General features: G+C 56.7%; 1 protein-coding gene across 3 annotated transcripts in view; it reads right to left on the bottom strand.

Moving 5' to 3' along the window:
• The window catches only part of SPTBN2 (spectrin beta, non-erythrocytic 2), a 38702-nt gene continuing 11018 nt past the window's right edge, over positions 1-27684 (bottom strand). For 2 of the 3 annotated variants that reach the window (XM_033402314.2, XM_033402312.2), the window contains 35 exons: positions 26546-26697; positions 25940-26113; positions 25031-25122; positions 24793-24873; positions 24385-24500; positions 22445-22557; positions 22135-22322; positions 20550-20667; positions 19832-19990; positions 19195-19497; positions 17893-18046; positions 16794-17664; positions 15045-15182; positions 13949-14705; positions 13062-13264; positions 12628-12718; positions 12239-12385; positions 9706-9969; positions 8242-8466; positions 7898-7987; positions 7285-7545; positions 7074-7204; positions 6660-6864; positions 5656-6030; positions 4725-4969; positions 4491-4629; positions 4125-4209; positions 3558-3754; positions 3082-3224; positions 2917-2992; positions 2783-2833; positions 2124-2344; positions 1670-1843; positions 1172-1214; positions 1-843 (listed from right to left, as the gene is read on the bottom strand). In XM_033402314.2, the coding sequence (XP_033258205.1) occupies positions 610-843; positions 1172-1214; positions 1670-1843; positions 2124-2344; positions 2783-2833; positions 2917-2992; positions 3082-3224; positions 3558-3754; positions 4125-4209; positions 4491-4629; positions 4725-4969; positions 5656-6030; positions 6660-6864; positions 7074-7204; positions 7285-7545; positions 7898-7987; positions 8242-8466; positions 9706-9969; positions 12239-12385; positions 12628-12718; positions 13062-13264; positions 13949-14705; positions 15045-15182; positions 16794-17664; positions 17893-18046; positions 19195-19497; positions 19832-19990; positions 20550-20667; positions 22135-22322; positions 22445-22557; positions 24385-24500; positions 24793-24873; positions 25031-25122; positions 25940-26113; positions 26546-26697 (7016 nt within the window). In that variant the 3' untranslated portion in view covers positions 1-609. The remainder of the gene's footprint in view (positions 844-1171; positions 1215-1669; positions 1844-2123; positions 2345-2782; positions 2834-2916; positions 2993-3081; positions 3225-3557; positions 3755-4124; positions 4210-4490; positions 4630-4724; positions 4970-5655; positions 6031-6659; positions 6865-7073; positions 7205-7284; positions 7546-7897; positions 7988-8241; positions 8467-9705; positions 9970-12238; positions 12386-12627; positions 12719-13061; positions 13265-13948; positions 14706-15044; positions 15183-16793; positions 17665-17892; positions 18047-19194; positions 19498-19831; positions 19991-20549; positions 20668-22134; positions 22323-22444; positions 22558-24384; positions 24501-24792; positions 24874-25030; positions 25123-25939; positions 26114-26545; positions 26698-27684) is intronic. The other variant, XM_033402315.2, reaches the window with a different exon arrangement.

Here is a 27684-nt window from a genome sequence, read left to right as displayed (position 1 = left end):
GAGAAGCTGAGCTGTTTAATCACCTCCTTGGCCAGACTCAAGGCCGTGGTTGCCCCTGAACAACTCACACCCGGAAGCTGTTGAGAGTTGCTGGAGATGGAGGGGCTGCTTGAGTCAGAGGATGAGGGAGGATGGGAAGGGGGAGCTTCGGCGTCTCTGACCTGTCATCTGGCAATCTTGCCCCCAGGTCCTGCTTCAGCTCTGAGAGGGTCCTGGCTGGTCCCCAGGGGCAAGGACTGGATGGCGTGCCCTAGCTGTGGCGGGAGAATGACCCCGAGGCAGGGGCAGCCATTCCCCACGTGGCCTATGGAGAGGGTGCTGTGCTGTGGTGGGGATAGAGGCGTAAGGCTAGGGGAGGAGGGAAGAAGGGGGGGAGTGGAATTGGGGGTTGCCTGGGCCCCACCACCAGTCTGGAATTAAATAGCAGAAGAGAAGGGTTGCCCTTGGGGACACTGACTTGTCTCCAGAGACAGTTCCTGGTGATGGGTTGACCTTGGCAACAGACCCTAGCAGCAGGCAGTTGTCCTGACAAGAGGGTGGTCCCTGTCGACGGTCCCTGGCAGTTTCCTGGACAGAGGGAGGCAGCTGGCCTGGGAGTCTCGTCCCCAACTACTTGTTCTTCTTGAAGAAGCTGAAGCGCTTTTCTCGCTCTCGTTCTCTGCCATCCTTGCTGCGAAGTACGACAGGTCCCTCCGCCCCGACTGGTGATACCGGGGGCATGGTCATGGCCCGGGTCATGCCCCGGGTGGCAGTGGGCACCGCTGGCTCTTCAGGCTCTCCAGAGGCCGAGGACGCAGTGGCAATGGCTGCATTCACCACCCTCAACCACGAGCTCATCTCTGCCTGCAGTGGGGCACGGAAAGACAACTGGTCAGCTTGGAGGATGCTATGCTTGGGTGGCTGGCTCGCCCACAGTGGGGAAGTGGAAGAGGAGGAGGTGGAGATGACTGCCTCATCTCACTGGAGAAAAAGACCCCTTTAAGGTAGGGAACATGTTTTGGTGTGGCCCTCACAAACATCCAGTTGGCACATTGTGGGTTGTCTGATATCGAAGAATGAGACACTTCAGACAAGGAAAAAGAGAGAGGCGAGGGAAGAAAGAAATGTGCATCTGGAGGTTCTAAGACTTCCCAGAGAGAAGGGGGACACGGGAGGAGAAGGGACAGCTCACCTCATCCTTGGCCTGGAATAAATATTCTTTCCCATCCTGTAAGCTGTTGGGAGAGAGAGAAACTTCAGGGCAGAGCTGAGACTCTGATTGGCCAGATCAGGGCTGGTGAGAGCTCACTATCACCCAGACACCAGGCTGGAGAACATGCCCGGGAACCTCAGAGCCAGATCAGACACGTTCTGCACGTTCTTCAGATTCCCGGGACTGTGCCAAAGCACGTCCTTCCTGATTGGCTGCCGAGGACCAGGGGCAGGCAGGGGCAGGCCCCCGGAGGTACCTGGAGACAGGGGAGCGCCAGCATCCTGCCTCAAGACCTCCCAGGCAGGATAACTTTTCAGCTTGACAGGCCTGCGTCTTGGTGCTTCGGCTCCCCTTAGTGTGGAATACAGCCAGATCCCCCGCCTCTCCCTCCTTGGCCTCTCTGTCCCCTAGTGGCTCCCCTGTGCCTTGTATCGCTGTGACCTTCCCTCCCATCCCGAGGGCACGTTCCATTCCTACCCCAGCTTGAAGACATGCTTGCGCTTTCGATAATCAAAGGCAACGCTGCCCTGGGCTCTGGCCAGGCTGACAGGCACTTCTCCGTGGTACGGCACTCCTGCACTGGCTGCCTTAGCATCCTTGTAAAAGCCAAGGCTCCCACGCCGCAGGACACAGTACACGTTCTGCCATGACCTGGGAGAGACATGGTGCGGGTGACGAGGAGGGGACGCAGGTGACCGACTGGCCTTTGAGGGGCCAGGCATCCTGGGAACAGCTTGGCTGTCCAGGGACTCCCAGTGCCACTCCCGTCATTAGGCTCATCGTCTCTACACCCTCCCGGCCCTCACCTGAGGCCCCACCTGCTCCTGAGTCCTACCCCCCACCGCCCCAGTCTAGGAAGAGGTTCTGGGCAAGCCCCTCCAGAAGGCAGGAGCCGCAGAGGCCGCAGGCACCACACGACCAGACCCGGTACCTGTTGGCGGCCTTCTTGCCAAAGGCCTCCATCTCCTGTTTGCGGCACAGCAGCCCCTCCATCTGTTCTTGGGCAGAGAGCTCTGGGCCGCGGGTGGGCAAGGTGGCAACCCGGGCTGACTCGGATGACCTGCTCTGGGGCATTATAGGAGGGGTCGGGCCCCGTGTCCGGGTCTGCTTCTCTCCCCGTGGCCCATTGGCCTCGTCCCCAGCACCAGACCCCTGTGAAGAAAATGGTGTCTGTGTCAAAAGATAAGATGGGGGTTTCCCTGGTGGCGCAGTGGTTGAGAGTCCGCCTGCCGATGCAGGGGACACGGGTTCGTGCCCCGGTCCGGGAGGATCCCACATGCCGCGGAGTGGCTGGGCCCGTGAGCCACGGCCGCTGAGCCTGCGCTTCCGGAGCCTGTGCTCCGCAATGGGAGAGGCCACAGCGTGAGAGGCCCGCGTAACGCAAAAAACAAACAAACAAAAAAGATAAGATGGGAGACACCTAGCCTGCAGGTCTCGAAGCTGGAAGTCCATGAGCTGGTCTTGCCACCTCCACGTTTCCTCTGAGTCTCTGCCCCCTCCTGACCCCGCTGTCCCCACCGCCCAGCTCACACCCCCATTTCATCCCATATCTCCCAGTTATCGATACCCACACCTCCGGGAGAAACTCACAGGCCCTTCTGGGAAGCTGCCCTGCTCAAGTCTCTGTTGTTCCACCAGGGGCTACAAGGACAAGACGCTGTAAGCAGATGTGCAAGGGGAGGGGCTAAGATTCTGATGGGGGCGCTTGGGGCAGCAGGAGTCACCTGTGGGGCTTCCGCATCTGTGCAGACGCCGTTCACGCTGGCTGGCTGTGAGGGTGCTGGCAGGCGGGGCTGGGCTCTGGAGCGGCAGAGGTGACAGAGAACGTGAAGTCTGTGTGTTGCTCTGGCTCAGCCCCCACTTCCTCCCCGAAGTGTCCCACCTCTCACCTGTCCCAGGTAGCATCGGGAGCTGTCTGGCTGTCCAGCAGGGCCCCTTCAGGCACACTGGCTGTGGGCTCTGGGGCAGGGGGCTGTTTCCTCCGTTCCTCTTCCTCCCTCTTTCTTTTCCGCTCCTTCTCCTGCTCCTCCAGCTGTCAAAAAATTCTGAGGTCAGAGCATGGAAGGTCCCAGGCATTGGGGAAAGCTGAAATGTCTCAGCTCTAGTCTGACGAAACAGGAAGAATGGAGACTGTAATTCCAGATGAAGGCGGGGATTAGGAGTTATGGGGGGGATGGTGTCTCTTAGTGCCACCCAGGGAAACGGATGGCTCCTAAAGCTGAGGTGACAACAGGGCACTCCTGGCTCACATCTGGGAGATGCTGGGGCAATGGGAAGAGAAGAAATGCCTTCTTCAAGCAGGAGAGCGCGCGGAGTCTGGGGCAGTGGGATGGGGCCGGTACTCCTGGGCTCCTGTAGCCCTCACCGCCGTGAGCTTCTCCAGTGCGCTGAAGCGCTCCTCCCAGGCCACTGCGGACTTCTGGAAGGCTTCATGCCGCTTGATGAGGCTCTCGACTTCATCGACTGTGCAACCCAGCTCAGCACTTCGCACCAACGGCTCCTGGCTGCACAGCCAGGCCTCCGCCATACCTGCGTCTCTCCCGAACACGAGCACCTCCAAAACTGCAGGGATTGGGGGTTGCAGGGAGGTGGCAAATCAGGGTGGGCAACGACAGGGTATTATAGCCACAGCAGCTTCAAGCACAAGGGCACAGAGAAAGCCACTGCCCCGGAGCAGGAGCTTAGGGCAGAGCCAGGCAGTGCCAAGGGTGGGGGCCTTGAATTCCATGCCCCAGATTCCTGGTCTCACCTACTCTGGAAACTACAGGGTGCAAGAGCCCCAGCCGCTCCCTCACCGCCCAGGGCCTGGAGCCGGTGCAAGACCCCCAGCTGCTCCCTCACCGCCCAGGGCCTGGAGCCGGTGCAAGACCCCCCCCCAGCTGCTCCCTCACCGCCCAGGGCCTGGAGCCCTCAGTTTCCTACAGCGGCTCACCAAGCTGCAGCCAGTCCATCTTCTCCTGCCACTTGTCAGCTGTCTCCTGGCGCCGTGCCTGAAGCTGAGACAGCTTCTCTGAGATCTGGGTCGGGGCGGGGTGGGGGTGGGGAGATGCGAGTTAGCACCCAGAGGGGCCTTGCCAGGGTCCCTGGGGGTCTCACATGGGGGAACCAGTGATTTCTGATTTCAAGAGGCAGACAGTTCTGGGAGAAAGACAAAATGGGGAGATCCCTGAACAGCACTAAGGGGAAGGCGAAAGGTTTCTGCAAAGAAAGAATGAAAGGAAGCAGGAAGACTCAGAGGAGAAATCAGCATTCAGCCCTCCCCCGTGAGGGCGCCCGGCTACGCCCAGGCCTCACCCACCTCCTCAGCCGCGTAGTGGCCCCTGGCGAGCAGCCCCTGTCCCATGTCGATGCAGGAGGAGAAGCGGTCAGCCCTGGCCTCTATCTCCGCCTTGATGCCTTGGTGGTTCTTGATGACCAGGTCTGCGGAGGAAACATCCCTGGGGGCACGGAGACCACATCACCCGCTGCCCACAACCCTATCCCGGCCACCAGCCCATAACCCCCGGAGGCCGCCAGGCTCTGTGGGCCTCACCGGGGCCGCTCCTGGGCATCCATCTGCAGGTTCACTCCGTCCATCCACAGCATCAGCTCCCGGACAGCCTTGAAGAAGCGGAACTTGTCCGTGGTGTCCAGCAGCAGCTGGCGGCGGGCAGCAGAGCTTCCCTGAAGCTGCGCCCAGGCCTCGGCCACGGCCTGCATGTGGCGGCCGATCTCCTCGGCCTTGTCTCCGGCGTAGGCCTTCTGGAGCCGGTGGCCGTCATCCTGCACCTGCTGGGCCTGCCGGGGCCCAGGTCAAAGTCAGGTAGAGTTGGGAGACTCTGAGGGGTTGTAACCTTCCTCAGTCCTGACCTCTGCTCAACAGCTCCTGCCCATTTTACCAGCCGGAGAAGCAGGGGGAGGAGTGGGGGGGGTGCTGGGAAAGATGAGAGCTGGAGTCCAGAGTAAGCCCTGTCATACTCTGCCCTGTAGGGTCTTACCAGGGGGCCTGGGCTTAACCTGGGGATCAACCCTTTAAAAGGGTCACTAGCCGGTGAGCTTTCAGAGGCCTGTCCAGCTCGTGGGGGACCTCAGAGGTTGCTAGAGTGAGATTTTCGGCCTGAAGAAGGGACTCCGGTGGGGGGCCGACCGGGTGTAAATGGCTGCAGGAAGGATCTATGCTTATTTTGTGTAGGTCTAACACCTGAGTGCGACCAACAGATGGATTTGAGTACACCATGAAGAATCTTCTACCCACCAGGACCATGTGAAAATGTCACGGGCCCTCAAAAAGCCTTGTCATTACAGGTGTGGACGGGGTGGTTAGATGTCCCCTGGCCAGAGACGGTTTCCTGGAACCATCCTAACGTCATCCCTACGTGGCCCTGCAGAGGATGCGATCCCTCCAGCCTCCCCATGTTCCCCACAGAGTCTCCTCTAAGCCCCCTCATCCCTCCCCCCTGCCTCCACCCACGCTTGAGTCAGACCTGGGCGCTGAGGGCCTGGATGTCGTGCTCAAAGGCACAGTGTCGGCGCTGCAGGGCCTCGGCAGCGTTGAGGTCCCGGCCGGTCCCGTCTGGAAGCTGCTGCTGCTTGTGCTGCACCCGCGCCAGGGCCTGGCGCGCACCGTGCAGGAAGCGCTGCAGCTCGTGTGCAGCTGCCAGCACCTGACCCCGCGTGTCCAGCAGCTCGAGCAGGTCAGCCCAGGCCTCGTTGAGACTGTCCTTCCACTCAGCCACCGTGGCCCGGGCGGCATGGCCCCCGGCGATGAGCCCGTTGGCCAAGGCATTGGCGCTGTCCACGCGCTCCTGGCCGATCGTGCTCGTGTCCCGGGAGAACTCTCGGAATTTGTCCCGGAGCATCTGGCAGAGGAAGCGGTTGCACGGACAGCACTGTGATGTGGTCCCTGACTTGTGGGGCAAGTCCTTTCACCCCAGACTGAGAACCCACTTCTTTCCCTGGGCCACATGGGCCAAAACAGATTTCTTCAGCAGGGCCGAGTTAGGCAGCAGAAGCAACTGGTTCCCACTGACCCTGGATTTGACTGACACGCCCAGCCTCCAGCCCCCAGCAAAGGGGTACTTGGAACCTTGAGTCTTCAGACAAGGATACCCTAACTATGGTCCATATTTCGGCACCAGTGAGTGTCCAACCCCCAAACCGTGGGGAGGAATCTCAAGTCCCCAGTGTACCGGTGAGTTCTGCTGGAAAACAGTGATCGGTCATTTCCTTTTGGCCCGCGTCTATGCGCAGCCCCACGTCCTCCTTTCTGCACGATTCTCCCAATTAAATATCTCAGAACCCAGAGGACAGCGTCTGCACGACCTGGTCTTGCACCCCTGCCCCTTGGTGCTCCACCCAGGATGAAGTGCTAGTCTCCCAGGGGCCCTGGTGGACAGCCAGACAGCACCCGATGCTACCTGGGACAGGATGAAGTGCTAGTCTACCCTTCCCGGAGCCCACCTGTGGCCGCTGTCCTCCCCGCACTCACAGTCACGTGCTCGTAGTCCTGGCCCAGCTCGTGCGAGGCTGCCACCACCTCGCGCTCCTGGATCCACTGCTCCAGGTCGTCCAGCTCCCGGCGGAGCTGGCACAGACGCAGGTGCTCGTGCAGGCGCTCCCGCCGCTCTCCCGCCAGCTCCTTCAGGCTGGCGTACAGCTTGTCCACCTGGGCTTGGCGGATCGATATGCGCGTGCTGCGGGGGAGGGGAGGACACACTGCTCTGACCCCTAGTCTATCCCAGAGAGTCCTGCCCCCCAACTGCTTGCCAAGTCCCTGCTTCTCCAGCTTTCTAGATGGTCCTGTACACATGCAGTACGGAAGGCTCTGCAATCTCTGGGCCTTTCTGAAACTGGCTCCCCTCTCCCCCAGGGACTGGCCTGGGGGTCCAGGTGCTATGCTCACCTCTCTGGGTGCTCGTGATCAATCATGTCTTGGCTGCTGGCTGCCAGCTGGTGGATGGTCTGGGCGTAGTCGGCCAGGGCTTGTTCCAAAACGTGATGCTTCTTCACCTCTGCCTGGGCACTCAGCTCGTCCTGGGGGAGGGGAGAGTGGCAGTAGAGAGTAGGGGGAGGGAGGAGGAAAGCCGTAGCCTGAGCTCTGGTCTGGCTCTCACCTTGGCCTTCTCCTGGCCCATCATGTGTAACTCCTGCTCGCCCATCCAGGCCTCTGCCTCCGCGGCGTCGCGGTAGAACTGCTGGGCCCGCAGGGCCTCCTCCAGTCGCTTCCCTCGAAGCTCCAACTCGTGGCCCAGGCGCTTCCACATTTCCTGTAGCTCAGCCAGCTCCGGGCCTGCTGCCGCCGCACCCAGAGCGCGCTGTCGCTCCGTTAGGTCCGCGATCCGCGGCTCGTGGCCCTGGATCTCCTTCTGCAGGGTCTGTCCGTGGCGACAGAGGAGGAGACGCTGAAAGGCTTGCCGAGGGACCCCCTCACCCGACATCCCCCCCTTACGCTTACTCAACAGCAAGCCCCCCTTCACACCATTGTTTCTCATCCTCCCTGCATCCTCTCACCTCCCCTCTTTTCTGGCCCATGACGCCCCTTCAGTCCACACGATCTCCCACCAGGGGAACCCACCCTCCCGAGGTGAGGAAAGGTGAACCACTGAAGTCTAGGGTTACACCCAGCAACCAGGGGGAGCCAGAGGAACCCCAGTTCTTAAGAAAACACACTTTCAAGTCTGGGGAGGCTCTTGGGACCCTTTCTTCCGCCTTTAGCCTCTGCCTCACCTGGTTTTTCTTCATGAGGAGCTGGACACTGGGCAGGTCCCTGCCATGCTCCATGGAGCTAGCCACGGGGAGCCGCTCTGTCACCCACAACTGGATACGAAAGTGGGGGTTAGTGGAGGTCCGGAGGGCAAAGTCCGAGCTGGGGGTTGGATAGTGGGGACTCCTGGGGGAAGGTTTTCTAGGGCTCCCGGTTCTGGGGCCAAGGGACCTAGAGGGTGTCCCTAGAGGGTTGACTTTCAGTGCCAAAGGGAAGAGAAAACAGAGCACCGCTGGCATTCCCCCCAGCATCCAAGAAGGAGCTTAGAGAGCCAAAGACAGCCCCGTCCCAGGCGCCGGAGACTCACGATCTCATCCTCCACGTCCCGGTGGAACTGGTGCTGCTCGCGAGAGGCTTGCAGGCGCCGGCAACGCTCCTTCATGGGCTGGCACAGGGCCCTGAACTTCTCCTCCACAGCCCGCGAGGTCCTCTCCACCTCCCCTGCACCCTGGTCTTCCTGGGCCAGAGCTTTTGCCTGTGCCTGGATTGCTTCCACCTCCTTCTCTCGCACAGCCATCTCCCTTTCCAGCATCTGCCAACCGGAAGAGGAAGGAGGTGTTATCACCGTGCCTCCACCTTCAAACTCAGTGGAGACACTGGTCTATATCGAGCCAATCATGAATTCTTATCCCTGGGGCTCAGCCCAGGGAGAGTATCTCTTCATGGCCTACATCAGTGGATCTCAAGCTTTAATATATATGAGAATCCAGGGGGTGTGAGAACTGTGCTAGCTATCAATTTACTGTCTCTCAGTCCCCAATCCATCTCAGGTCCAAGTCCATCTTTGCCCATTTTGAGTCACTGGAACTGGACCCTGTAAATATTTCTCCTTTGCCAGCTGGTGCAACACTAGGCCTTGTCCATAGAGGGCGCTGGAGGGACACCTGGATGCACAGGCGAGGCAGAGGCTTCTAGCTACGGTTCCAGTGTGCTTTCCTTCTTGCTCCTACGGTACAACTGCCCGCGGTGTGCAGGAGACCCGGTGGCCCTCACCCTCCAGCAGGTTTTGCTGGCATCTCAGTGGCAACTTCCTGATGGCCAGCCTTGGCCTGCCAGATTCAGACCTGCTCTGGTCTGTGACACCCCATCAAATTTCTACGCCATCCTGCGGGCCTCTGCCTTCACCAGTGAGGTCTGAAACTCAGCCTTGGGGTAGGAGGAGGGCATCCCATTCCTTCCTGGGCGCCCCCTCCTCAGTCCTAGAGGCAGTAGCTGCTCCCTACATGTGCTATTCCTGCATTCTTTAGACCAGCGGGCAGCAAACCCCGCCCCTGGCTGGGTTTTGTAAATCAAGTTTTATTGGCACACAGCCACACCAGTCTTTTACGCATCGACTATGGTCGATGTTTTTACCCTAGGAGGACAGAGTTGTCCTAGGGTAGGAGGACAGAGTTGAACAGTTGTGACAGAGACCGTATGACCCTCAAAGCTCAAAATACTATTTGGCCCTTTACAGAAAAATGTTTTCTGATCCCTGTTTTGGAGTTCTCTTTACCCCACTGGCAGGTAACCCTCTTTTATTAGTTAGTAGTTCTTTTCACTAAAGTTTCCTTGTTCAAGTTTGAGTGTGGTTTCTGTCTCCCGACTTTACTCTGACTGACACACACTCCCAGAGATTCTGACATTGGTGGCCCGTGGAAGTCGCCTTGAGAAATACCAGTGAAGACGCTGTCTGCGAGGGCTGAGGATGGTCTCGTGAATCTCAAGAGCTACTGACTCCCCCCTCGTTTCTTCTGCTGTTCACCAGTCCCACCAAAGGCCCGCCGTGTACCTGCTGCTTCTTGAGCAGGATGTTGACGCTGGTGAGGTCCTTGCCGTAGTCGTCGGAGTGCAGCTGGGCCTGCAGGCTCTCCAGCCAGCTCTCCAGGGCAGAGCAGCTCTGGGCAAACAGCTCAGCTCGGTTGGCATCAAAGAGGCTGCGGGCTTTGGCCTGGGTGGTGGTCTCCAGCTCGTCCCAGCGCCTGTGCAGGTCGTCTAGCTTCTCCCACACCAGAGCTTTCAGCTCCGGCTTCTCCAGAGTCAGCTCCCGCCCTTCCTGGGTGTGGGACAAAGAAGGGGTCAGTGTCAGAATTAGATACCACTGAACACGAGCCGATAGCAGAACAGGGACCTAAAGGGCAGGAGACCTGAAGTAAGGGCTATCCTACCGAGTTCTTGGGTGTTCTCCAAGCTTTCTAAGCTCTCCTACCCTCACTGCTGAGTAAACCCTACTCCTTCCTCAAGGTCCCATCAAACCTCGTCTCAGGGCTTCCCTGGTGGCGCAGTGGTTGAGAGTCCGCCTGCCGATGCAGGGGACACGGGTTCGTGCCCCGGTCCGGGAAGATCCCACGTGCCGCGGAGCGGCTAGGCCCGTGAGCCATGGCCACTGAGCCTGCGCGTCCGGAGCCTGTGCTCCGCAACAGGAGAGGCCACAACAGTGAGAGGCCCGCGTACCGCAAAAAAAAAAAAAAACAACACAACTTTGTCTCAGTTAAGAGGCAAGTGGGCTCTCTCCTTATTTTGAGTTCCCTGGTGCTTGTGGTTTTCAGTGTCATATTGCACGTGCTATTGTGTTATCGGCCATCATTTTGTGTTTCTCAGCTCATTACCTCTCACCTGAACTATGGCAAGTGACTCTCACCTGGTTTCCCCACTCCCAGCTCTTCTGCTTGAGGACTTTGGTTTCTGGGGAGGTGAGGGCAGTGTGACTTGATCTGTACGCAAGGTGGCCTGGAAGTGCCAGGGAGTTATGCCCCCAGAAGCAGTCCTCAACCAGCGACAGCCAGGGCATTGGTGGACCAACGCTGGGAGTCCTTGCTTTGGTTGGGATAACTCATGCATGTTCCACACCGTCGCCCAGGTGTCCCATGAGGACTGAGTGCCAGGTGCCCACTGGGGTGACTGGCATGGCAGTGGACCCTTCACTGACTACCTTCCCTTCTCCGCCTCACCTCCCCACCCGCTACTGGCATTCCTGTGATCACCTCCCGTGGAAGTGGCCTGCACTGGAAGCCTTGCTTCTAGGGGAACACAAACCAAGACACTGCCTTCAGGCCAGGATGAAGAGCAACGCTGGGGAACTTTACCAACCGTCGGCACAATCCACTCTGATGCACAGTCCTTACATGGTGATCGGGGCTTTTCATGACCCGGCCTGGCAGGCTTTTCCCACCTTTCCTTCCATGGCCGCTTCACGCATTCTGTGCTCCTGCCAGAAGGACTTACGCCCTTGCTCCTGCACAGGCGCCCCACTTCCACACCCCTGGTTTCTGGTTTCTCTACCAAGAAACATCTTTCCCTCAACACCTCTGCCTGTCCAAATTCTACTCGTCCTTCATGGACTGCCCCGCTGGCCCCTGCTTCTAGGATTCCCACGTCTCCTCTCTCCTTAGTGCCCAGGCTTTATCAGGCTCTCTCATTATATTTGTTATATTCTGCTTTGGATTGACTTTAGCTGTTTGTGTACATGTCTCATATCCTGGCTCCTGTGTCATTCCTCGAGGGTGGAGCCTGCAATGGAATCACCTTTGTTCCCCACTCAGTGCCTAATACAAGGCCTTGTACAGAGTAGCACAAAGTAAATATTTGCTGAACAAATGGAGAAACTGGATCCACACTGGTCTCTTCCTCTTCCCAACCGTCATGCCCTTGAGGGAAGGAAAGCATCTTTTTATATACCTTGCAGCACCTAGAAGAGTGCTGAGCACACAGGATGTTGTCCAGGAATACTTGCTGAGTAGAAATTAAGTTTTGCCTGTGCTCAGCTCTTGAGGCAGAGCTGGGTGGGAGACCAAATACCAGGAAAGCAAGACTCAAAAACGAGGTTGGCAAACTGTGGCCTGAGGGCCAAATCTGGCCCACCACCTGTTTTTATAAATAAAGTTTTATTGGAACCCAGCTACACTCATTCGTTTATGTATTCCCTGTGGCTGATTTGGCACCACACTGGCAGAGTTGAGTAATAACAGCAGAAACTGCGTGGCCTGCAAAGCCTAAGGTATTTTCTGCCTGGCCCTTTAGAGAAGTTTGATGACCCCACTGAAGAGTGCCCTCCTGCTCTGGACCAGGAATAGATATCGTGCTGACCCAAAGCTGCAGTCTGGCTCCGTACTAATTTGCCTTTTCTCAAAGTTCTGGAGTCACTGTCCCATTGACCTAAGAGATTTGCTCCCCAGACCATTTCTTTCCACCTTGGAAGTTTGGCACCAAGGGCTCCATGATCTCTAAACCAGATCCTGAAGCCAGGACCCTCCCCTGCACTGCGGCTGGGACGCTGAAGGGAGTTCCAAAGGCTTCCTTCTTGCTGCCCCCGTCCCATTGCTCACCTTGTCCACCTTGTCCAACCAGTCCTTGTTGGCGGCCAGCTCGGCCATGAACGCCTGGTGCTTCTGCCACTTGGTGTGCAGGTTGCGGGCCTCATCATAGGACACGTCCTGGGCTGTCAGCATCTTCTCATCAATCCAGAGTTTCAGCTGGACCGATCATGGAGCAGGGATGGAGAAGGGCAGAATACACTTCAGAGAGAGGGAAGCGTGAAGCGGGAAGGGGGCGAGGGTGAGTCGGGGGAGGTGGGGGATGTGGGGAGAAGCCAGGCAGGGATTCACATGCTCAGGTGACACTGCAGTGGACTGACTCCAGGCTCAGAGAGCGAGGGCGTTGTGGGAAAGGGTGGCCAGGGAACGTCGGAGGCGACATGGGGGACTGAGAGCCTCACCTCGTGACAGTCTTGTAAGAAACGCTGCCGCTCTCGGTTGTCCCGAAGACGGCCCAAAAGCTGCTGCACTGCTTCTTGATGCTTCTTGTGTCTGTAATGACAGGCCCCTGTGAAGCCCTTGAACTTGCTATGAAAGAGTTATGACCGTCTAACTAACCTAGAAGCCCTCAGTCCTCCTCCTCTGGGGACAATACCTTCCGGGAGCGCTACAAGTCAACCCAGCAACCCTGGGGCCCAGTGTGCAGCTACCCTAGGAGACTTCGGGGAGGCGGAACTTGCCCGCCTGTGACTCAGTCCCTCTCGGACCACTTGGTTTTTCCTCCTCTGCTTTTTGTCAGCTCCCCACCCCCATCTGTCGGTCTGAGTGCCACGTTCATCCTGTTTTCGCCTGGTCCCCTTTAGGGACCCTCATCTGCCCACTGTCCTCATCATACCTCCTCTCTATGGAGTCTGCCTTCTCTTGGATCTTCTCGGCATGGATGTTGCCCTCAGACACCAGCTGGCGCCCGGCTTCCAGGAGCCCGCGGATCCGCTCACCGTTGGCATCCATGGTGCTCATGAAGTCTTCCAGTTTTTTAATGGCGGCATCAGCAGCCTGGAGTGTCCCCGGCATCTCCGTGTGAGACAAAACATATTCCTGTGTGGGAGGGGAGATACCGAGCTCATTTCTCAACCTCTCAGAAGGAACCTACCAAAGGGCCCATCTGAGACATGGAAGCCAACCAGGTAGGGACAGGCAGACTCTGGCTCTGAAGACGGAGGGATGGTGCCTGATTATGTGGGAGTCTCAGAAAGTTAGAACGGAGCTGGGCTGGAGGGACTTTAACACTCCAAGTCGTGTTCCATCTTATTTATAGCTGCTGATTACATTTCTGTTATATGACAAGCCAGGTTTTCTATTTCTTCTCTAGTCAGTTTTGGTAAGTTATGTTTACATCTTTTTTTTTTTTACTCCCTTTTTTTTTTTTTTTTTTTGCGGTACGCTGGCCTCTCACTGTTGTGGCCTCTCCCGTCGCGGAGCACAGGCTCCGGACGCGCAGGCTCAGCGGCCATGGCTCATGGGCCCAGCTGCTCTGCGGCATGTGGGATCTTCCCGGACCGGGGCACGAACCCGTGTCCCCTGCATCGGCAGGCGGACTCTCAACCACTGAGCCACCAGGGAAGCCCCCGTATTTTTTTTTTAACGTGTTCTCCCTGCCCATCCTGTTCCCTCACCTACTCCATGTGCTGCGTTTACCTCCTCATCCACCACTCCTTCACATTCCTTTGGTCCCTATTTCCCACTTTTTCCTGGTTGGGACTTTGCCCCCCGGACTCTTACCTGGCTGCTGAGCACGCCCTCGGCCTGGCGAGCATCTCGCAGGAACCCCTGGAAGCCGTGGGCCTGGGCAAGACGGCCTTGTCGGCTCTCCCACATGCGGCCCAGCTCCTCCCAGCCGGTTCCCAGCGCTTCGAGTCGCTGCCGTAGGAAGAGGCACTGGGGATCGGCCTGGTCCCGGGTCACCTCCTCACCCACGGCCCGAAGCTGGCTGTACTCGCTCCGGGCCCGCTCCACCTCTCCCCGCAGGGCTGCATGTTGGGCCAGGAGGGCCTCTGCCTCAGGCAGGGTGGCCGGCCCTTCTTCAGAGGCCACGGAGGTCTGCGTGCGGCCGAGCCAGGCCTGGAAGTCATCCAAGCTGCGCAGGAAGTCCTGCAGCCGCCGCGCCTCGCCCAGCGACTCCTCTCGTCGCCGCATGGTGGCCCTGAGGTCCTCCCAGCCGGCTTGCACCTCTCCAAGCCGGGCGCTGATGGCAGGGGCTTGGGCGGGGTGGCCAGCAGCCAGGGCATTTGCCTCTCGGGTCAGTTCGCCCACCCGGGCAGCGATGGCCTCCAGGTCCCTCTCGGTGCCGGCCAGCTTACGCTGCAGCGCCAGCACCCCGGCCAGGTCATTGCCCAGGCCCTGGGTGGACTCGATGACCTTGGTCTTTTCTCTCATCCAGGCCTGGGTCTCTGTGCACTCTAAGTGGTAGTTCTGGATGCTCAGGGCTGACGTCAGAGCTGCCTTCTTGCCGTCCGCCAGGGACCGAAACTGCTGCCACCTGAGGGCAGAGGGAGTGTCTGGAGCTGCTCAGCTTTCCCGCCCTGTGCAGGTAGATGGGAAGCTTCTTCCTGCTCTCTCGCCCTTGGTATAACCTACCGCCTGCTTCTGCTGTTTAGAGAGCCTGCTCCCCACTCATCTTTCCGTGACCCCTCTTGTCTGCTCCCTGTCCAGGCACCAGCCCCTTCAGACGACCTTTACCCCACTTCCATCTCTTTCATCACCACCCCTGTCCGACATATTTCAGATGGCTTTCCCTCCTCATTTTAGCCTCCCTCCCATGCCCTACAGAACTCTCTTCCAGCTGCCGTCCTGTCTGCTGCATCCTTTCTCACCCCACCTGTGGTTGAGCTGCTTCTGGGTGTTGACAATGCTGTCCTTCCCCGGGGGGTTGGCCTTCAGCAACTGCTCTGCGATGTCATTCACAGCAGTAATTCGCGCTGCAAGGGCGTTCATTTCAGGCTCCAGGGTCTCGAACCTGATGGGGTGGAAGAGCTGGGCATGAGTGGTGGGAAGCAGCGGTGCGCTGGTCCACCTCCCTTAGATGCATGCCCACGAGAACTCCTCTCCGTCAACATGAGGCTTATTGACAGGAGCCTCTGCACGTCTTCCCTACATGGTTCATAGCATCTGTGGATCAAGGGGGAGCCCCCAACTCCCCCCAGACAAGTAGAAAAACTGTCATCTCTAGAGTGGCTCAAAAACATGGTAAAAATTAAAGGTGAGGACCAGCTGGACAACAAGTCAAACTAATCCCTGGCACAGGCCTTCCCCCTTCAGCAGAACCTCCCTTATTCCTCCTGGGACTCACCCCTTAGCTGCCTACCTGGGTCCCACCTTACTAATATGTGTTAAAAAATGAGTTGATAACGAGAAAAATTTAAGTGATAAAGATGTGAAGCATAACTTCTCCTGGAACATTTCATATTCTCATAGAGCAGAGTCTGCAAATGGGCCACGTAATAAATATTTTAGGTTTTGTGAGCCATTCGGTCTTTATCACGAATATTCAGCTCTGCTGTTTTAGTGCAAAAGCAGACACAGGGATGACATGCAAATGAATGGGCATGGCTATGTTCCAATAAAGCTTTATTTACAAAAACAGGCAGAGGCTGTATCTGGCATAGGGGTTTCTGACTCCTGTCATGGGATATATTGAAAAAAGCAACAAAACATCTTTAATTACATTTTTAAGACCACCAGGAAATGTGACTAGAGATTGAGTAGTAGGGACTCCCCTGGTGGTCCAGTGGTAAAGCATCTGCCTTCCAATGCAGGGGACGCGGGTTCCATCCCTGGTCAGGGAACTAAGATCCCACACGCCACAGGGCAGCTAAGCCCACGCGCCTCAACTATTGAGCCCGTGCACCACAACTGGAAAGAGAAAACCCGCACGCCAGAACTAGAGAGAAGCCCGTGCGCCACAACGAAAGATGATCCCGAGTACCGCAACTAAGACCCGACGCAGCCAAAAAAGAAAAATAAATAAATAAATAAGTAAACCAATAGAAGGAAAAAGAAGATTGAGTAGTAGGTGATATCAAGGAATTGCTAATTTTGTTTTATGTGATAATGGTATTGTGTGTGGTTCGATAAGAAAAACATCATTTCTAAATTATTTTAGGATTTCTTATTCTGTAAATAAAGCTACTTCACGAGGGGTTAATCAGTGTCTCTGTCTAAAAGGTTTATAACTTCAAAGCCTTAGCTAGTGTAAGCCTGCACACACAATTACAAAATAGTGTACTCATATTGCAAATTTCTGTGCTCCTGGAGAATACAGAGGTGAAACGTTAATACTGGGGATTTGCTTTTGAAAAGGACAATTAATCAGAGCAAGATACTGATGATGACTGAATTTGGGTGAGGGCTGTATAGGAGTTTGCGGCATAATGTTTCTATTTCTGAGGCTATTTAACGTTTCTCATTAAAGCAGAAACCGGACGACTGGCAAGACTCCAAAGGATGGATGTAGCCAGAGCAGGCAGTTTATGGTGGCACCCACCATACACCACCACATGGGGGCCACCCTATACACTGGCCCCAAACTCAAGGCCACTCGGGAGGGCGGGGCGTGAGCGGGGCCCACCTTTGCTGCACGACCTCCAGGTCCTCCAGGCGCTCAGGCAGGGCGAGCCCGTTTAGCCACTGCTCCTTCTCCTCCACCCAGAGCCCGCAGGCCCCCGCCTCGCTGAGCATGGTGTAGAGCGCCAGGGCCGCCTCCAGGGCACGTGCGCGCTCGCCCGCGCGGGCCAGCAGCTCCTCGTAGTGCCTCTCCAGGGCGGGCAGCCGGCCCTGCACCTCAGGTGCGCGGCTCAGCACGGGAGGCAGGGCCGCGGCCTGCTCCCTCAGGGTGTCCAGGGTGGGCCGGTGGCCTCGGATCTCTTCCTCCAGGGCCCGATGTTGCCGGGCCAGGGCCTGCGTGGAGAACTCGTCGTGCCCCAGCTCGGGGCTGGACACCAGGCGCAGCGCATCCACCAGCCAGGCCTCCATGTCGTTTGCGTCTGCCTGGAACTGGTAGAGGCTGGCGGCCTGGGCGAGCCGCTGCGCACGCTCCTCCGCCAGGGCCTCCAGCTTCTCCCACTGCGCCTGGAGCTCGGCGGTGCGGGCGGCGGCCTGGCCTGCCCCGGGGTGGCCCTCGGCCACTAACTGCCGGCCCTGCTCCAGGGTGAGCTTCAGGGGCCCCAGCCGGCCGCTCATCTCGCCTCGCAGGGCTGTGTGCTTGTTGAGCAGGCGGAGGACGCCGGTCAGGTCCCGGCCGGTTTCTGCCGAGGCCAGCAGGTGCTGCTGCTCCCGCACCCAGGCCTCGGTCTCGCCCACCTCCCAGAGGAAGCGCCAGAGTCGCCGGGACTCCTCCAGCCGGGCCCGCCGAGCCGCTGCCAACTTGCACAGCGACTCATAGTTCTGCTCCAGGGCGGCCACCCGCTCCAACACCAGCTGGGGGTCGCACGGTTTGTACTCTGAAACAGTCACACCAGAGGGCCAAAAGCTGTGGCCCAGCCCTCTCCTGCCCCCTGTGCACCCCTAGTTACGAATCCCCCCACCCCACCCTCTTAGCTCTGTCGCCCACCGTCCACCCATCATCTTTCCCGTCCCCAGGTTTTTCCAGTCTTGCTGCTTCAGCTCTTAATGTTCTCCTTCCCAGCCCCCCCACCTTTTCTCCAGTTCCTCCCCCTCCCGGTTTTCACCTTTTCCTGGGTCGCAGAAGCGCAGTGCAGAGGCGCTGACGGCCCGCACCCTCTCAGCCTGTACAGCAATGTCGGCTTCCACCAGCTCGTGCAGCTGCAGCAGGTCCTCCACTCCAGCCAGATGCTTGCCCAGGTCCTGGGACTGCAGCCGGCCCTGCGGGGCGCACGCAGCATGTCGATGGCCGTCTGAGAGCCGCCCGGTTCCCTCCCAGTAAGGCCTCTTGCCCCGCCACACACAGGCACTAACCTCGTCCCATCTTCCTGGATCAACCACACATCCCGACCTCTTGGGGCGGCTCCAGGTGTTGCACCCAGGTGAGCACACATGCTCCCAGCTGTCAGCCCTCACTCACACACATAGTGACCCCTGAGTTCTCTCCTGGCACCCTGGCCTCTTTGTACTCAACTCCCCTCCTGCTGAACAACTTTCCTACTGAACCCTGCTCCTGGAATCTCCGCCCTGACTCATCATCTCAGCACCAGAATTATCGCCACCCTCCTATGGTCGTGGCTCAGTCCCCAGCACCCCAGCAATCGTCAGCATCTCTGCAGACCTATCCACATCCCCGTCTCTCGCCTAGATCACTGCAACAGCCTGTGACTGGTCTCTCTCTGCTCCCACTCTGGCTGCCCACAGCCATTCTTCAAATAGCAGTCAAAGTGACATTTAAAAAAATGTAAAAACGCAGAATCATGTCTCTCCCCCTTTTCAAAACCTTCTAATCACTTTCAATGCTCCATGTTACTCTGAGTAAAATCCAAACTCCCTGACCAGGCCTGTAAGCCCTAAGCGAGCAGGCTGCTTCCTCCCTTACCTCATCCCCTGTCCCCTCCCTGTTCTTACAGCAGCCCACCCCCACCCCCCGGCCTCCCTTCTCATCCGGAACATGCCACGTGTGAGCAGGCCAAGGGCCTTTCTGTTCCTTCTGCCTGGAAACATTCTCTCCTTAGATCTCCCTGTGCTGGCTCCTTGGGACATTCTGCTCTCAGCCTAAATGGCATTTTTCAGAGAGGCCTTCCTGGACCACTCCATCGCACGGCCTGTCTCCCTTTCCTCATAGGTTTCACGCCCACCTGCTATGTTGTTTTTTGACAGGCCCACGGGTTTGATCATCAGCCTCCTCCCACTGGAACGTGAGCCCCCTGAGGACAGGGAGCTGTTTGCTCTGTTCATCTGAACCGGGGACAGGGCCCTGGACTGGTACATCCTCTGCAAAGGTTCGGCTGAGCAGATGGGCGAACGTGCCCTTCGTACTCCCACGGTCCCGACCACCTTGACCCCACCTCCGCATCCGCTGGTACCTTCATCTCTTCCATCCAGTCCATGAGGTAGAGGAGGTCCTGGAACACCTTCTGCAGCTCCAGGTTGAGGAGAAGCCGCTCCCGCCGGGCGGCCACCATCTGCCGCAAGAAGTCCCAGAGCCGCGCCACGTTGTGCTGCCGCGCGGCGATGCGCTTGATGTCGTGGTAGTGCTCAGCGGCCAGCTCGGCGGCCACGGCGTCCACCGCCTGCACCCGGCCGCTGTAGGCCACGATGTCCGTCTCGATGGCTTCGTGCTTCCGCACTGCTGCCTCCACGGCGGCCAGCTCCAGCCCAAAGTTGTCCTGGGGCGGGGACAGGGAGGGAGGGCTGGGAGCTCCGGGAGCCGCTCGGCTCACCCCCTGCCCCCCACCCCCGGAGCACTTCTGCTGCGAGGTGCCAACTCCACGGGGTGGCTCTCAGCGTCCTCTCTATCCCACCCCATCCTGTCTCACCAGCCCTTCTCCTATTCAACGCTCCGGCACCTGGCTCCCGGGCTCTTGGTCTCCAAGTCTGTGTGATGGAGTTCTTGTTTCTTTAGCTCCCCACCTCGCAGGGCTCCTTATCCACCACTCTCTCTCACTCTCCCATGTCTCCAGACCTGCCTGGACAGGCCAAGAGCCCCCCGCCATGTCCTACCTGGGACACAAGGCGCTGGTTCTCGCTAAGCCAGGTCTCCCGCATGGCGGCCTTGCGGTCGAAGCGGGCGGCCAGCTGCTCCAGCTTCTCCTGGCGGATCAGCTCCGTGCGCAGGGCCAGCTCACGCTCATGCTCAGCTTTCTCCAGCCGCTCCCAGGCCTGCGAGGTGGAGACAGGATTAGTGCTAAAGGGCCAGGGCTCAGGAAGTGAGGGCGGGGAGGGGTCACCGGGGCTGGGGGTGCAGGGTGGGTCCCAGGGAAGCTCGGTCTAGTGGGTCTGTGGAATGCGGTCAGACGCCTGTGCAGAGAAATATGAGGAACAGGGTGGCGTGAATGCCGTGGAGCCCCATGAAAACCACGTCTGCTGGTGGACAAAGACGGGAGGGGGACAGGGAACAGTGGAAATCACTGGATTTGTTTCTGGTGGTGGGGCTGTGGGCGAACCCTATTACTTTTGTTAATCTTATGCTGTGAAAAAAATGAAACAAAAGTAGGGCCCGTGAGTCGAGGATATGCTGAACAAGATAAGGGACTGGGGTATAATTTGCATGGAGAGACCGAGGGAGGAGGAGGGGGACGTGCAGGACTCGGGAGAGGATGTGGGAGTCACGCCTGCACCCGGGATGGGTGGGTTCAAGCCAGGCCGAGGGTTCAAGCAGGGACAGTAGGGGCTGGTGCCGAGGGTGGGTCGTCCCAGGGATGGAAGGGAGGCTGTGGACCTTGTTGATGTCAGAGATGAGCCGGCCCTCGCGGGGCGTGTAGACCTTCTGGTTGTTGGCCCGCAGCTTGCTCTGGATGGTGAAGAGCAGCACTTCCAAGTTCCCTTTCTCAGTGAACCTGAGGCAGGAGGCCAGGTGGGGTCAGAGTCAAAGGCCACGAGGGGCCCGGGGGCTCTTTACATTTCAGAATGAAGTTGTTCTGTGTTGCTTTCCTTCTTATAAAAGCTTGTGAAAATATTGGTAAACCATGTTTAAAAAGAACCTAATTTTAGGGCTTCCCTGGTGGTGCAGTGGTTGAGAGTCCCCCTGCCGATGCAGGGGACATGGGTTCGTGCCCCGGTCTGGGAAGATCCCACATGCCGCGGAGCGGCTGGGCCCGTGAGCCATGGCCGCTGAGCCTGCGCGTCCGGAGCCTGTGCTCAGCAGCGGGAGAGGCCACAACAGTGAGAGGCCCGTATACCGCAAAAAATAAATAAAAAAGAACCTAATTTTAAAACAACTGAAAACCACACAGACACGACCACTGTCACCCTTGGGCATGTATGTACTGCATTTTTGCTTTACACAGATGGTATCATACCATAACCACAGCTAACATTTGTGAAGGACTCACTCACGGAGAGCCAGGCCCTGTTCTCAGGGCTTTGCATGCACTAACTCCTTCTCACTGTTACCTACATTCTCTCATTACCCCCATTTTCCAGATGTGAAAACCGAGGCACAGACAGGCTAAATAATGCCCAGTGCTCACAAGGGTAGGTGGCAGAGCCACAATGTGAACTCAGGTACTTTGAATCTGGACGCTTAGCCCTTTGCTCTCTGCCATTCACAGACAACTGTCTTGTAACTCTTATGTTTCATGAACGTCTTTTCAGGTGAATAAATGCATTTCTCCGATATTATTTTCAGTGGCTGTACCATGACCTGTTTTTCTTTTACAAAGGTCACGTTCGTGAATATCCCTGAAGCTATTTCTTTGTTCAATGCCCAGAAGAGGACTTTCTGGGTCAAAGGGCACACCTCAAATCATTCCCTGGAATGCACAGGAACAGATGTTTTCTGGCTTAATATTAGTTTTGGGGCTGAAACACATTAACTCCAAAAGAGCTCAAAAACAAAAAACACAGAAGTTTTAGCATGTACCGTATAGAACCATCTAGTAGTAATTCCATGCTTCAACAGTCAGTTGCTAAAATACATAAATGATAAGAACCTGTGCAATGTACAAGTGACCAGCCACATGCACGTACTGCCAGCGACAACCTGCCTGTCGGATCCAGTCCCCTGTCCTTAAGCTGGGATTGGGTTGCCGAGACACCCCGACCAATCTCTTCTGAGTAGACCGCACCGGCTCTACACACCATGGCAATCATTTCCACAGCATGATTTCTTGTAATGGGTGACCATTAAACTTTTTTACTTTGGAAACTGCTAATGGGGCTCTGAGCGGGGGGAAGTGAGCCTCCACTGCATTTATGTGCTGCCGCATCTCCCTCCCAAAAGGCTCCCCTCATTTAGGCTTCCTGCTGTGTGAGCACAGCTTGGGGCAGGCAGGCCGTGGCAGGTGTGGCTCAGGGACACCTACTTGGGTGGCTTCTCCACAGTGCGGTAGGAATTGAAGGACTGGAGCTGGTTCTGGACACCACTCAGGGAGTTGGCCAGCTGCCGGTCATTGAGGGTCACGATCGTTTGCTCAATCCACTGCAGCAGCTCTGAGGCCAGGGACTCATACTTCTCCACCAGGCGCTCGGCCTCCATGGCGTGGTCCAGCACCTGTGAAACCGTGCTGTGGGTTCCCTGGCCCAGTCCTCCCCTGCTCCTGCTTTAGGGGAGTAGGACCCCTAGGCCAGGCCTCCTCTGGTCTTTATGCCTACCACCCCCATGCTGGAGAGTACCTTGCCAATTCTTTTGCCTTCCACGGCCAGGGCCTTCATCTTGGAGAAATAGTGGTAGTAAGTAGCCACGTAGGTAATAATTGATTTCTCATCTGGTTGGTCCACATTCACATCTGAGAAAAAGGACCACTCAGATCAGGCCGAGATTAGAAACCTGCCTCCCAGAAGTATGCCCCAATCCTAGGGGCCTCCTAGCCCTCCCAGGCTGATGATATCTTTCCAGCTCCCTTCAGAGTAAAATGACAAATAAACTATTTGGACTACAAGGGCATGAAAAGCTAACCTCTCTATTCCCCCTCTTCCTAGAAACAAGCGGAGTTTAAAAATCCAGAAGCCCAAAGAGTTTAAAATCCAGAAGCCCAGTGTAAAATTAGTTGTTTGGAGGAAGAGAGACAAGAAAAGAAATAGCATTCCCATTGGGGGATGGATCGTGGACTTAAGGGCTGGAAAGATGCCCAAGAAGTCATCCAATTCAGGGGCAGCAAGACAGAAGGTATGAACGAGGCCTCCTGAACCCAGAACGTTCAGAGGGATGGGCCCAGGGAGCCCTGGAAGCAGGGACAGAGGCCAGTTCTCAGGGCCGTCTTGGGGCACAGTCATGGCTATTTCTTGCCTCAGTCCCAAAGTTCAGCTGTGGGCCCAGGAGGTGAGTGTCCTTCAAGCCAAATTAACTCCTACCACGAGGACACCAAGGCTGACTATGACTTGAAATCTCTTAATTGGTTCTCTTAATTGGGCCAGCTTGCATCCTACCTACAGGGAAGACTATTAGACCAGAAGCCCTCCTGACCACCTCTGACCTCCCACAGGCAGGCAGGAGCCACGGAAATCATCTCAGAAAGTTATGGGATACGAGGCTTTACTTAAATATCCTTTATCATAGCTGTGCTTTATCATAGCTTTACCATAGCACAGCATTGAGCTGTGCTTCTCAAATGCTCTCCCAGCAACCTTGTACTTGGCCTGCTTCGATCACTACTTAGCTGATGTTTGTCACTCTGGACTAAGAAGCACGGGAACAGGGACTGCAGGTGCGATGGAAGACAGGGAGAAAGTAACCAAGTCCGAAATCTGCCCAAGGAGCTTCAGAAGGAGCATTTTCAGCAAGGAAGTCACTCGGCCCTTCCGTCCTTCCCTTTTCCGGCTGCACCAAGACGGCTCTCTGCTCTCCCAGAGAGGTGACTGAGGAAACAGGCTCTGGAGCCAGGCTGCCTGAATTTGAATCTCAGCTCCACCAGCCGTATGACCTTGGGGAAGTCACTCAAGCTTTACAGGCCCCTGTCTTCTCTTCCATAAATGGAGCAGGATATTGATTTCAAAGGGGGTGTTGTGAGGATTACATTAATTAGAGCACGTCAAGTGTAGTGCCAGGTACAAAACAAGAGCTCAGTGGCCATTCCCAGTCTCATCAGCATTAGATCAGAACCACAGGGGCCAATGAGTAGGGTCAGCTGACCATAAGGCCAGTGCTTTGTGAGACCTCAAGGTCACGGAGCTTAATTTAGAACCCTAGAGTTTTGGGATTAGAAGGGCCCTTAGAGACCACGGAGACCAATCTTCTCACTTTAGAGGTGAGGAAACCGAGCCACAGAGAGGCCAAGCGACTGGCTCTATGTCACAGAGCTGCTCCGTAGAGGGGCTGGGATAGAACCATACCCCAGGGCTCTTTCTGCCACGGGGCTGCCTTTCTTCCTATATTGAGATATACTTTTCACGCCATAAAATTCACCCTTTTAAAGTATACTATTCCACGGTTTTTAGTACATTCACAAGATTGTGCAACCGTCACCACGATCTAAATCCGGAACATTTCCGTCACTTCCCAAAGAAATCCCGTAGCCATCTGAACGATCTGCAGTTCCTTCCCGTTCTCGCCGCCCTCAGCCCCCGGCACCCACTCATCTACCTTCTGTCTCTAACCCACAGCCTCTCTGCCCCACCTTCAGGATCCAGCAGCTTCGTAAGTCCCAGCTCCTTCTCAGCCAGATTGAAAGCGTTCTGCAGATTGTAATGTGCATTACACTTCTTCAGGGACTCAAAATCCAGCAGGTCTGGCCTGGGTGGGGAAGGAATATAGAAGGTATCAAGGGCAAGTGAGATTCTGAAGAGGAAAAGTAAACCACCCCTATCTTTCTCCCTACGTCCCCAACCCTCCCTGCCCCAGGGCTCCCATCGCAAGCCCTCCGTGCAGTAGGCACCCCGACATCCTGGCTCTTCTCCGAACGTTCCTTTCCCGTAACTGCCGTGTAGCTCATCTCATCTCACTGCTTTGTCTATGTGTGCCTGGGCCCATGGGTCATCAACCCATCCAGTAACTCAGACAAGCTCTCGAGCCCCCGTCTTCTCACCGGTGTTTATGTACAATGGCGTTGAAGGCCAGCCCATCTCTCCAGCTGGTGGTGAAGTTGTGCACATTGACATTGGGGTACCTGTAAACAGAGGCCAGGATAGACAGTGAGGAGGCCCATCCCGGTCTGTGCCTCGAGGACGGACCTCCAGCTTGTGGTTCCTGGCCCCCATCCTTCCTTTTCTGCACAGCCTCGGTGCATCCAACCCTCCAAGGCCACGCTGCCTGGGCAGCCTCACCCCGCGGTCTTCATCTGGCACCACAGCAGCAGGGCATCCTTGGCTGACTTCTTCTCCTTATTGTCTTCTGTTTCCACACTTATGTCTTGGATCTAAGAAGGAAGGAAGGACAGAAGGAAGGAAGGGAGGAAGGCAGGCCCTCACTCCCTGAACAGGGGCTCCTGGAATTATCAGAGATGCTCAGAGATACACGGCAGGAAACTGCTCCTTAGATTCCTGGATTAGGGGTCCAAGGACAGAGCCTGGGGACCTTTCCTCCTGGGTCAGTGACCACAAAACTTCAGGTCAAAGGGATCTGAGGCAGCAGGATGGGGTGGGAACTCAGAAAAGTGGAAGTGCCTCGAAGCGAAGAATGCGGTTCCTGCAGGTGGGGGAACTGCAGGTAGTGGAGTGAACATTTCCTGACAGCTGGGTTTCAAAGGTGAAGCTGACAGAGCTCTGCTTAGGGCTGGAAGGAGCAGGGGAGGTTACACCCGGGGAGGAGGCAGGGTAATCAGGAGAGCTGTGATGGCATTAAGGACACTGGACTGGCTTTGCTCAGAGCATAAGAAGGAGTAGGGTGGCTGTTCTCTTTTGAGGGAGGTGAGCAGAGTTTGAGGCAGCGGAGTGGGCTGGTGACCAGACCCCAAATGTAGCTCTAAAACTCTCCGTGGGAAAGGACCAGTCTGTAAAATTTCCAGTCCCTTGTGCAGCGACATGTGGTCCTATAGCCCGTGACCAGTACACAGACCAGGCCACAGGGGATTTGCCACAGAAGTTTGACAACATCCACGCTGGCCTCCACCCTGTTTAATGAGGAGCGTCCCCTGATTTGGCGTAGGAGGTCCTAGGCCCTCCGTGTGTGCAGTGACCTTGGGGGCTGCAGCACCGGTGTGCAGGGCACCCACCGAGCAACACCGTGCGGGGTACCTGGAATCGAAGGATGATGGTCCACACCAGCCCGAGGGTCAGGCGGTGGTTCCCGTCCACAATGTCATGCGAGCCCACATTTTCCAGGTGCACTTTTTGCTCCTTCAGGAACTGCAGCGCCTTGTCCACGTTCTCCAGGCAGTGGATCCGCATGCGGCCCTTTGTGGGCTTTGGCTGTCGAGGGACCGGGGACACAAAGCCATGGGACCATGGGCCTCCTCTTCCTTCCCTCCTAGCTTTCCCGGGGCCCTGCTTCCTACACCTTCCCCCTGACCTCCCTCAGGAACACAGGGACCGCCCCAGGGAGCTAATGCTGAGTTGCAGATGAGGCTTGAGGCAGATTAAGATTCCCAAGGGAATTAAGGACACCCAGAGTGGGTGGGAAAAAAATGTTTTCAATGGGGCCACTGTTCCTGTCTCCACGAAGCAATGCTCCTGGTTTAATTCACGCAGCAAAGCCTCTCAAAACGAAACCATCCTTTGAGCAGAGGGCGGCCACTGCTTTCTGCTCTGTGGTGTCACTCTTCTTGTTCGGGGCCACTCCCATAGCTTGTCCCCTTGACCACTGTCTCTCAGGCCTCCTCCTCCCTGGTGACCACAGCTCACCAGTGTCTCTCCCGAGAGCACCTCGAGGAGCCTCAGGAGGTTACGTCCATCCCGGAGGTCGCTGTACAGGTCTCCCACCCGGCATGTCACCCGGGCCAGGTGAGAGTTGACCCACTTGGTGAAGGTTTTCTTCTGCACAGCTTCTCGCTCATCTGTGGCAGCAACATGGGGTCATTTCTGCCCTTCAAGTACCGTGCACCTGCTTCTAAACACCAGTTGGTGGGGTTGGGGAAGTGAGGTCTGGGGAGGAGGAAGGGCAGGAAGACGGCCGGGAGGAAAACCCATAGCTTAAAAAGCCGGGAAATACAGAAATTGGAATGAGTTCATAAGCAAGGTGAAGAACAAAAATAAGAGATGGAAAACAGGCTTTGAGAAGAAAGGATGAAAGAAATTAGAAGCAGGGGACATGCAGGGGAGGTCTGGGATCAGGACTCTGTCATGTAACAGTGGTGAAATGCTGTTGCTTCACCCATCAGGGCCTCACTTTCCTCATCTGTAAAATGGGCACATTACTTTCTCTTTCAGCAAGCCATTGTGTTGACTGAGACAACGTGTGTAAGATAAAGCATGAAGTGGCTCCTCGATGAGTTACTGTTTATAGGCATGATCTAACCTGAAGGAAAGAGTAAGAGTTGCTCAGGTCGGTCCAGCAGGAGGTATGGCTGTTCCCTTTTGGTGGTGGACAAAGGAGAGGGTGTGAACTTAAATTACAGCAGCCGCTGTTCCAAGTGGTCATTAGAAGGATGTGACATTATAGAGGCTGCAGGCCTCCTGAGTCAGCTTGCTCTCCTGGGATAATTTAAAGAAAAGACAGGCTCCTCTACTTCAGGGTTGACTCAATTGGTTGCAAGGGGATCCTAGCCCAGGACACTAATATTCCAATGCCAAGAGGGAAAACGTCATCGTGAAAGTAGGAAACATGGGAAACAGTGAGTCCAAGAAACACGGGGTGGGGGCAGGGAGAAGCCAGGCAGAGTTTAACGCCAATCTCCAAAAAAGTGAGGAGGTGCCTGCTGCCTGGTCCACAGGGGGACCTGCTGATGAGGGGATGCTGTTACATTTCACAGAAAAATAAGAATTAGAAGTATTATAAATGACAACGTGAGGGAAGAGGCTCAGGCCATCGGAAGCTGCTCCGG

Source organism: Orcinus orca, chromosome 8, assembly GCF_937001465.1.
Source record: "Orcinus orca chromosome 8, mOrcOrc1.1, whole genome shotgun sequence".
NCBI classification, from domain to species: Eukaryota; Metazoa; Chordata; class Mammalia; order Artiodactyla; family Delphinidae; genus Orcinus; species Orcinus orca.
This window is presented reverse-complemented; position numbering and strand designations above follow the sequence as displayed.